The 11,572-nt window shown below is 36.5% G+C and overlaps 1 protein-coding gene across 1 annotated transcript; it reads right to left on the reverse strand.

The window, feature by feature from the left end:
* Positions 1 to 44: 44 nt before the first annotated feature.
* On the reverse strand, positions 45 to 7,136 carry LOC148957222 (uncharacterized). Its single transcript, XM_089115718.1, has 5 exons — positions 6,641 to 7,136; positions 3,938 to 4,833; positions 3,252 to 3,369; positions 2,214 to 2,252; positions 45 to 570 (listed from the first exon to the last, which is right to left on the reverse strand). The coding sequence occupies exons 1-5, from the start codon at positions 7,087 to 7,089 to the stop codon at positions 507 to 509; spliced, it is 1,566 nt and encodes a 521-aa protein (XP_088971844.1). The 5' UTR covers positions 7,090 to 7,136; the 3' UTR covers positions 45 to 506.
* Positions 7,137 to 11,572: the final 4,436 nt, after the last annotated feature.

Consider the following 11,572-nt stretch of genomic DNA (forward strand, 5'->3'; position numbering starts at 1 on the left):
CAGAAAACTAAAAGGTTTTATAATCAAAGATGCAACCACGCCTGTACTAATTTTTCTCTTTGCAAAAGAGATATGTTATCGGCTTATCTACACTACAAAAATTTAAAATTATTCGCCAAAAATACTCCTACAGTTCCTGATTTATTGGAGTGAAATTTGAATCAATTCCTACATCAAACTCACATCTAATAGCTGCTCAAACGGGATTAAATTAAAAATATTTTTCAATCAATGATAAAAGATTACGCTTACTAAGAAATAACTATTTTCCCCAACTGGACATTAAAATCACAGCAATAATATCCAAGTCTATTGTAAGGCCGACGAAATACTACAAACTAAATAAACTGGGATCAATACTGAACTATTAAGTTAAATACATTTTACAAATTTGAAAAAAATCATCTCGGGAGCATGTCTCTGGCAAAGTTTCTTGTTTGTTCTTGGTATAAAGTTTAAGCTGAACAGAAGGGGTGTTAAAGTATTTGGGGTACTTAATAGAAATATTAAGGGGTTTTTTTAGATGGTCCAAGGCATTCTTCAGAATTACCTGTTTCTTCAATGTCGTTGCTGAAAGAAGAATTTAAATGGCATCAGCATGGTACAACACCATTGAAAGTAATTTGCCTTCTAAAAAAATCTCGCTCAAAAAATTACCTCTCACACTTTGAGGCCCGTGATTATAGGTCCGGTACAGAAATATCGCTGATTATATGTCCGGCACAGAATTATCCCTGATTATATGTCCGGAACAGAAAAAATTCGAAGAAATGTCGCTGATCTTTTTACGGTCCTGCTCAACAATGCTTTCAGTTAAAAGCTTCCCACAAGAATACCCCTGATTATAGGCCCAGCAATATTCAAGCAAAATGAAAAACAAATTTGAGAAATATATCCCTAAAACAAACGTATCCCTCAGCATGTGGTCACTGATACGAAACCCTACTTGAGTTTAGGGTTAGGGTACGGATCAGCGTCCGTGTCGATGATATAGGCCCAGCACAGAAATATCCCTCGCGATAAGCCCGGCATAGGAATATCAGTGATCATAGGTCCGGTGCAGGAATATCCCGAACGAAGGGTTTGCTATGAGAAGATCCGGATCACTTCAGGTCATGTACCGCGCAACCATTTGACTAGCAGGGGCTAAAGTAAAGCTCCCCCTACTTTTTGTATAAATAGGTAAGAACGTTTTTGGAAGTTTACTCTAATCCAATTTTAGAAAGTCTAATCCACTGGATCCTAAGGAATAGCAGTTCTTCTTGACTTGGAACCCTTTCTTGCTCATTGTTGATTATATATCTTTTAATGATATGTTGCATTTTCTAACTTGGTTAGCTTGGTGTTAAATTATCCTCAAGCAATTATATCAACTTTGATAGTAATCGAAGGCTTTTCTGAAACGGGCAGCTTAAAAATAAAAATAATCGGGCACGCCCTTTTCAGCCCCCTTCCCCATTTTTAGACTAGCACGCGGAGCCTGCATTCGGTATCTACTTGCTGCGTGGTTCCGGATGTGGTCTATACTAAAGACCTGTGGCTGTGCCGCAATGATCGGAATACTAAATATTTTATTCTAGAAATATTAACTTTTGTAAAATTCACTGAGCCCTATATACATGTCGCATTTTGTTTCATCTTTTATCTTACGAGCCTTTTACATAAATCGATTTTTGATCCCGAGTCTCTTTTTCATAAAATGAAGCATCATTTCTGGTGGGAGTCATATGGGTTTAAGAAACAAGGAAATTTGAAGAAAAATTGTTAAATTTTGCTTAAATGACCTGAACGGCGAATTTCAACTTAAAATTGCGCGGGACGGTGGATTTTAGCCCCCCTTAATGACCGCAACTTTCCCGAAGTTGAAACAGTTACTAGTTAGTAGAACCCGTCCCCCTTCCATTCCAAATTGTTGGTCTCATATCGAATGAAATGTGTCATTAATCTTCCATTTGAACTATTATATTTTACTCTTCTCTACTTTTATGCTAAATTCCCAGGTTATAAACAAATGCCTTCAAACGCAGCTTTCTAATGGTTCGCCTCTCCTCCCTTCACCCTTACTTTTACTTGTTATAAAACCTCTCATGTTACTTGAATTTTGATATACAAAACATTTGCAGCAGAGATGTTACCTCGGATGCTACTGGAACAAGAAAATTGAATACTTTGTGACACAAAAGCTTCTAACAAACAGCAATGGTTTTACTTACGAACGTCTTCTGGCCATTGAAACCCGTGGCCGGCCGAGCCTGTATAAGAAAGGAGATTAATTACTGTGATACGAGAAAAAAGGTATAGGAAGTAGAATGGAAAAACTTTAGGTAAATTGAAATTAACATGTCGTGATGTCGAAGCCTTAACAAAATTAAGTAAAATTAAAGTTCTCCACACAAAATGGCATGCTATCTTGGAAAGAACCAGCTACTAAATTTTAGTATATGATAATTCAATTGAAACAGTGCTTAATTTGCTTCACTTGTGTTTTCATTTGTAGTTTACAATCAAATAGCATGCAAAACCGTAAATCGAAAGAAACGCCATTCTTTTTTAATCTCACACCTGTAATCTTCCAAATTCAATAGATGCTGAAGCAAAGTTGTGCTTGGAAAACAGTAAAAATTGTCTGAGAAACAGTGGCGTAACGCACGGTGTGCACCTTTAAGCACAAAACTAAGGGCCCCCAAGCATTTTGGGCCCCGAAAGGGTCTCCAAGAAGTTTATCAGAAAACGGGTTTTTAATGAAAGCGTATGTTTCTTAATAGCATTAACAGCATCATTGAAATTGGCGAAAGACTGGATACGGTTTGTGAACGTGAGCAACCAGTATAAAAATGATGCAAGAAAAAGCATGTCAATTAGGTTTTGCTCTAAAGCACATCTATATCGGTATAAAATTTTGTATTTAATTTTACGAGAGTATAACATATATTTAAAAGTTAATTGATGTCCTCCATGAAGCAGTTTGAAAATATTAATCTTTCTGAACATGTTTTCAAATGCATGTTCAATCCCCATCTGTATATGCTGCATGGGAATCCAGGAAAGCTTAGATGAAGATCAAAGGAAATGTCTCAGGCAGCAGAATTTCTCTTCATATGTTCTTATATGTTATTTTTTTGGGGTTTTACAGGAGCGAGTACATAGGCTTTAAAACCTGACGCAAATTTAGTTAAGTACATGGGCCTCAAAACACTACTTTCAATAAGGGCCCCACACTGTCCCGTTATGCCACTGCTGAGAAACCATACCTTACACCTGCTCTAAAATGTGGCTCAGTAAGAGTACACGTGCAACTCTTTTCAAAATTTGGGCGTATATTCCAAAACTTGAACTTCAGCAAGAAATCTCTGTCATAAGTCTTCCGAGCTAGAATTAAAACAAAGTCACACATACAATCCAGCATTAAATTGGTGTACATTTATTGAAGTTAACAGCTAGTTTAATAAATATTTCCCGTTTGCTTTCCTGATTTGCAAAAATGCTTAAGTAAGTATCTTGCAACTTCACAGGCACTCTCCAATTACAGATGTTGTTATTATGAGGTATGGCTATATCAAAAGGCAGGACCAGGGAAGCTTCATAAGCATACACCCTATCAATATCAATAAGACAGCAAAGATGCAACCAATTTTGTCTCAAATCTATACCTCTGTTCTAGTACACAAGAAAATAAAATCAACAAATGAAAGATCTAGTTGTTGTTTGATACTGGCAATATGTAATATATAAACCAACAAAGACCTAATAAGGAAAATTGAAGAAATTGTATGTCAATGCAGCATTGTTTAAATTGAGCAACCATTATTGACTTTTGGCTGTGCTATAAAAACTTTTATATCCTAGTATAATATCAAGTAAGTTGGTTATGCTCTTAGTAGTTAGGCTAAATAAAACCACAACTTCACTTTTAAAACAACATAAAACTGCAGATTACCTTTAAATCCAACATCTGACTTTATACTATTGCTTGCTTCATTTGAAACTTGAGCACATTCATGGTTGAAATGGTTGAAATTATATTCACCATTCATATATGCATCATACTTGAAATATTTCGTAGGAACAAACTTCCCAGTCTGGTAAGGCTCTAAGCTCATATTTTCAAACAAACCTATAACCTTATTGAACATTGTTTTTTCATCGATTTTTAATACCATTCCTTGATTGTATCTCTTGAAATCTTTGCTCCTGGCCAGATATGCCTTGACTTGTTCCATTGCCTCCTCGAGTTTCAATATCTCTGAATGAAACACTCTCAGATAGTCAGTAATAGCAATACAATTACTGTTTCTTAGATCTTGCTCTAGACCTTGAGGATCAAATGAAAAAGAAGCACTGGTTGATATCTGAAGAAAACTTGCTCTAGTTGTTTGGACTATACTTCTATAATATTTTTCAGCTCTATGAAAAATTGCTGAAATAAGTCCTTCTATCTTCCTTTTTTGGGCAAAAAAATCATCAAAGAACTTTTTTTCATTGCTTTCCAAGTTATCTAAAACTCTCTCTACTGTTTCTGCTACATTGTTATGATCCTCTATAATGGTTTTGGCAACTTCCTTAAACTGACCAACATAGTCAGCAGCAAAATCTTTTGCATTATCAATTGGCGTGACTTCATGGTCTTTGTGATCAATTAGGAAGCCGTCCAGGCAAACAGCTTTGTGACATTTAGTACAGAAATACTTAAGATCAAGGAAATGTTTTCTACAATAGTATGTATCCTCTGACCTTGAACCAACAATCACATGTTTAAAGTTGAGACCTGAACTTGTTTTGCAAGTATTGCTTTTTTCAATCTGTGAACAACTTTTGCAATATCTTTGATGACATCTAGAAAATGGAATGTCTTAGTTTAGTCTTGAGTTGTCATCCAAGTAAATCAATAAAAGCATTGGTATATTGAATCATTGCAAATGTTATTTTGAAATGTTAACATAATCACTCGCACAACATTCAGCAAGATGCATTTAGAGATTTTGCTAATTTACTGTACAAAAGGCCAATTTAAGTGGGATATCAAGCTGACATCTTTTTCACCAATACTTTGCTACTTCACTACTTTCTTCAGTGTTTGTTTCTTGAATGTTTCAAATTGGCACTTAATACTCTAACAATAGCAGATATAATGCAAACCTTGTCTAAATTACGTAAAAGGTTATAATTCCCAAAAATTTTTGAGGTATAATTTCAGACATTTAATTTCAGACAGAAAATTTTGGATGAAAATATCTTGATTTTGAAAAAAAAATTTGGACAAAATATAAAAGGTTCTATAGAACTGGAGAATTTTCAGATGAACCATTTCCAAACACAGAAGAAAGAGAATAAGAGAATTTAGAGGAAGCCAGGGTGTCAAATGATTGGCTTGCTGGAATAAAAAATTTGAGATAGAGAATGTAAATATACTCCCCCTTTAGGTACAGCTCTTGACAGCAATGTCATTAGCATTTAAAAATACATGAAACAAAAACAATTGTCTTCGTTTGCTGATGTGAAAACCCTCCCCAAAAAGTTTTTGTTTGAAACTATCTTAGCATGAATAAGTAAAAATATGACCCTGATTGTTAAAGTCAATAACATTGTAATCAGAAACTCTTTAGAAACAATGGGTACTGGACTTTCCTAAAACATAAGAAACTGGAGTATTTAACGTTGACCTTTGTTTCCTATAACAAAAAATGAGTTAGTTAACAAAAAATTAAATTAACTTTGATGACTGAAAACAGCACCTTGCATGCATTTTTAAGTGATAGCTAACAAAATCAAATATGTTCACACTTGCTTGTTATTTCTATTTATTTCTTGTCTACCTATATTGATAATGCAATCTTGCATCCTCTTTCTAAATTATCAACATTGCTTGGTCAACAAACCATATTGGAATCTTAGGGGGAATATACTTCTCAAGTTTCTGTATAATTTATTGCCAGTAAAAGTTGTTCAGCCAATAAAGTTTCCCGACGGTAACAATTTCTGATGGCAAAATTTCTGGATTGGTTTACTGTCCAAAGTTTTTGGGAATTATTGAGTTCACAAACTGGGTCCTGGCCTGATAAGCTCATGCGGCAACCATTTTTGAACAAATCTAATCAAAATTGCACATTTTGTTGTAATTGTTGGGAATTTATCACAAGCAATGGATTTCACAGTGATATTTTGTTACCCTCTCACAGTGATATTTCGTTTATATTTTGCCAATCTTTCAATAATGTCCCTTTGTTTATCAATTTTTATTTTGCATTTAAAATTATGCATTGTGTCAAAAACAATTTACCCTTTTCTTAATTGATCAAGCCTGCAGAAAAAGCCCACATAAAATAACTTCCCTATTTTGGACTTGGGCTAAAAAGGTTCTCAAAAATTTATGAGCAAAATTTAGGGTGGTGATTCTTATTAAGGTTCTTGAAACCTGCTTCAAGCCAAAGAGCTCTCATGCAGAAGAATGATAGAATATGAAGTGTTTTGATATCCACGTGAGTTGATACAAAGTAGTTTATGACTTAATGAGTTGGTATGTTACAGATGCAGTCTTCCATGATTTTTTGAGCTCCTTTTTACTAAGGACGCACGGATACGTCCGAGGAACATTGTTACTGGGTATACTTCCCTGTTTAAAAAATAAGTTTCCACCGCTCACCCGACACAAATAAATTCCGCAGGTTTATGGCAGGAACAAAGTAAGTCATTTCTTTCAGGTATGCCACTACTGTGTGCCTCCAATACGTCAAGGATACCATTAATCATAAAATTTGTTCTCAGACTGCCTATTGACTCGACAGGGCCGTGGTCTTGCTTACAAACAGGGCAGCATATGATTAGGCCGGCCAAATCCGTTCGAAGAACTTTCTCTCGTAACAGATTTTGTCCAGATACAGTTGCTAAACAATTGCAACAAAAAGAATGCTGACAATCAAGCATCTTTGGCTTAAACAACACTTCCAAGCAAACTGCACACTCAGCAAGCTTTTTGATCGAATCTTCTGGAATCATCTTAGTAGCAGCCATTTTCCCCGTTGAGGTTGATGAATACCTTTTCCTAGAAGTGGTCAAAATCAGTGGGCACGATGCATTCTGGTATACGCGCATTCGCGGCGAAAAATTCGCATCGCACGAAAAACTTCGTCTCGTGTAAATCAGACTTAACGTTGTCCCTCTAAATCCGAGCCCACCCTTCTTGCCGAATCAATAATGGATTAGTATTTCTATTATCTGTGCTTTAAAAACATGCATTCAACCCCATGCTACGGAGAGTGGGCGGGGAGATTTTTTCAAACGATTGAGAAAACATCACCTTTTCTTGAAAAATCTTAACTATTTTTGTCCCGGTTTGTAGGACAACGAAGAATAATCAATAGAAGTTATGCGATTTATGTGACATAGTTATTCTTAATCTGTGCAGGGGCGGATCCAGTGGGGTGCGAAGGGGGCTCGAGCACCCCTCAGATTTGAGAACAAACTTTTTGAGGATTAAAGCTTATTCTACCGCAATTTTGTTTATTATTATTTAAACCATTTAAATAATACCGGGAAGTATGCACATCTCCTGAAATTGTTATTTCCGCTTCAATGCCCCGTCTCACAACTGTTCAACATTGTTATTTCAGTCCATGCATTGAAGTGTTATGAAACTCCCCCTGGTTGTCCTGTATAGCATTCTACAGACTCGGAAAGCATTGTCTCCTCTTATATCCAGCCACTTAAGGAACCCGTGGCCTGTAAATTATACGAGTTTCTGCACCCGTGGAAGTGAATCTAGCCAATCACGGTGCCAGGTCGAGGGGTTCTAAACTTTGGCGCGAGAACCCATGGATTTCAAAAATCCAAAACATCAAAGAATACCGACAAACCAGGGGGAGTTTCTTCGCTTCAATCTACAGTCAAATGTATAAGTGGTTTTATGACCAGGGGGAGTTGAGGTTGACCAGGGGGAGTTGAGGTTGACCAGGGGGAGTTGAATTATGATACAGCACGCGACGAATGCTTAGGCGCAAATTTGCAATATGTTTTCGTGGATCTTTTGACGATCTTTACCTGATGCTCGATGCTGGAACGGCAGAACTTGTAAACGCTGTGGTTTATATAACAGAACGGTTTCAAGTTTCAACTCCGTGTTTCACGTCTTATTCATAGACCATGAGGTATGATTTATATTCAGAGGATAAAGCTTGCCCGAGCCCCGAGCCCTTGTTATTCTTTTTTTAATCATTCAAGAACTACATAAAAAACATCTCAAAAACTTGCCCTTACTATTATTGACCAAAAGGGGTTTCCTTTTTATACCTACTTATATTCCTGCGAATACTTTTTTCTCTAAGAATTTCAAATACATAAAAATACTCAAAACGCCAGGCCCATAGCGAAACGTTCAGGGCCTTCTTTGTTTGGTTTGGCGTCATATGTCGATGCATGCTGTGTTTGAATCCCTGTGTTCAACTTTTGCACTGCACTTCAAGGGCTTCATTCCACCAGCCACGTTATTTTTTTGGTCAAGCTGATCAAGTTCTAATAAATGGCTGCAAAGAGTCAAAAATTAAATTTTGCTTTGAAAATTTGTGGGCTCGGGCCTTTTGCCACTGCGGGCCATCATATCATATTTGACAGTTTCTATACTTTTGTACCCTAAGTGAATATAAGAGGGGCGAGCTGCAAATTGCGTTCAATTGGCATAAAAGCTGAAACCAAAAATTACTATATAAATCAAGGCATCCAGGCTTTTTAGTTTATGGAAGACTTTCATTTCATTATGGCTTATTAGCAGGGGTACGGAGTTTGTGCATAGCAACACCCTGGGTTACCAAGCCTTACGTTTTAGAACCCCTCAGAATAATTTCTAGATCCGCCCCTGCTGTGATAGGAATTTTGATTATTGTAAGCTGTTTTCTAGGTAATCAGGGGGCAAAATAACAATTTTTAGGCCATGTTTTATTGGTTACGTAAAAGCAGAGATCGAAAAAGGTAAAATTTAGTCACCGCTGATTTCTCCGGGCGAAGCGAGGCGCAGTACGAGTGTACATAGATTAAACCATAAAAAGCTGTGGGTTTGAGAATAGGGTGCTGAAAGCTAGGGACTGGGACGAAGCCCTGGAAACTTTTGCGAGTTTGATATTGCCAAGAGAGGGCCATTTTAGGGGCAATTTCAAAACCTTTTTCATGCTTTAAACCATCCAAAGAATATGATTTCTTACCTTAAGCACATTTCCCAAAATAAGTGATGAAATCATTTCAAGTCTATTTCGCAAAAAGTGATGCACAAAAGATTTACGAAAAAACTCCAGTGTAGTGAAGTTTTCTCATTGTTTAATCACTATCTGAGTTTTTTGAGGATGTTGATAATTTCGACATAATAAAGTGCGGCCTCTTCGATGAAATTGCGTTCCCGTCTGTTTCTCCGCGTAAATTCCCTGATTACCAGCTTCATAATCATTGAATCACATTAGAAATAATACTTCGTCAAAATATTATCCCTCCCCAAACATTTTCTCGTCCAATTTATCTTTAATTTAGATCAAATATAAAATCGATCCTGCCGAGAGCTGAGGGAGAGGGACGCGTCCGTCCAGTGACAGATTTCGTGGAACAGGAAATACTTTTGTCTTCTGCATGCATTGTTACCTTATTCCTTTGCGAGGCAAAGGTGTTGAAAAATATGATTATTATTATGATGACTCATGTTATATTAAGTGATTGACATTTCGAGCTGTTGTTGCTTTAACTTCCGGACGCTTCACGCTGAGAACATGTTTTGTTGAACTCTAGATTTTGATTACTCGTAATTCGGTTTTAACCTGTTGCTATTGAAAAATATGAAAGTTCTGTTCGGTTTATAGTATGATAGTTTATAATATTTTACCAAAAGGGATCATTGGTATAGATCAAAAAAGGAGTGGGCCAAGGCAGGAGCCCTGATGTACACCACATTTGTTGTTTTGTATTTCAGAAATGTTGCTGTTTATCTTACGGCAATGCTTCCTATTACTTAAGTATGACATATGAATATGAACCAGTCAAGCTTCACGCCTTCAATTCCAAAGAAAAGCAGCTTAGCTATAGTAGTATTTTAGTCAACTTGTGTCAAAGGCTTCCTTCAATGTGATGAAAGTGACTGCGGAAAAGTCTCCCTCGAAACTTAGATACCAGTCATAGGTTCACTCCAGTAAGCATGTCAATGCAAAATGGCCTAAAACCCCACTGGTCTGAGCAGAAAAATTCATTTACAGTAAAATGATTAAGTAACTGTTCAAAGGATATCTTTTAAAATAATCGTGAAACTACAGGAAGCACAGAAATAGGTCTAGCTAGATTTATCTCTGGTAGAGCAATCTTTGTAGAGAGGGTCGACCCTCGCCATGTTCAAATTTTCTAGAAATTGCCCTTGTGAAATGGACGTATTGGATATACTGCACAATGATGGAGCTAAAACAGCCATCCTAATTTTGAGAAATGACCTTGATATTCATCAATGCCAGAACTATGAGATGTTTTAGACTTGTTCATTATTTTGATAAGTTCGTCAGGGCAAAAAAATTGGAATTGAAATCGCACATGGTTTTCTTTTATTGAAAAATCGCCATTGAGAAGCGATTTCGAGAATCTGCTATCTGGCACTGCTATCTAAAGAAAAAGCTGCCAATGCCATGAGTACCAAAAAACATCATTTAGCTGCTGACAATTTATTGTAATAAAATAGCAATAAAATTTCTACATTGTATGGCTTTCGTAGAAAATTGGCCCAGAAATTCATTTCATTTAACATAGCTAGTGTGGATGGACGTCTTTTACATCAATCATGTTTTAATGTCAACTGACATACCAGCGCATGTGCATTCAAAGACCAGAACAGCCAAATAAAATTAAGGAGAAGACACAAATTTAAAGGTGTGATAATTTTACGTCAGCGTGAACAGTTTGATCAATTTCATAACCTTTATTCGGAACTGGAGGATGACCGAGAACAAACTTTTGGTTACGTAAAGCCAGTTTGAAAATCATAGCATTACACCACAAAAGTACGTTGCCAAAATATCACCCCTCACCAAACATTTTCTCGTCGAATTTAGACAAAAAAAAATTGATCCTGCCGAGAACCGACGTGTCTCCCTCCACCCACACCCCCACCCCCCCTCGTGGCGCCACTACTGACCGATAAAACTTTTTCAGGTAGCTTGTTTAATAAACCTCTGTTTCAAGAGAGGCAAATACCATTGCATCTGTTAGGATTCATTTTTCGTGCTTTTTATAATAATTTTTATCGTATGTCAGCTGAAGGTTAAAAAGTCGACAATGATAATATTTCTTTTAATTCATATTCAAATATTTAATACTACAAGGATTCATTCAAAATTACAGGATTTGCAAAGATCAACTGTTTACAATATACAATTAAAAACTAAAATACTGAAATACATTCTGAGATACGCAGAAGCAATTGATTCTGAGAGCTCTGACCAGCCTCTACGGCATTGGCTAAACCAGGGGTGTATAATGCTACCAAAATCACAAGGCGGGTTCTTGCATAAAATGTTGCGAAAGCAATAGCAAAGTCGAAATTTGCCGATTTCGGCATCTACAA

The sequence above is a fragment of the Rhopilema esculentum genome, unplaced genomic scaffold (genome assembly GCF_057945365.1).
Source record: "Rhopilema esculentum isolate cy_ngs unplaced genomic scaffold, ASM5794536v1 HiC_scaffold_36, whole genome shotgun sequence".
Classification (NCBI taxonomy): Eukaryota; Metazoa; Cnidaria; class Scyphozoa; order Rhizostomeae; family Rhizostomatidae; genus Rhopilema; species Rhopilema esculentum.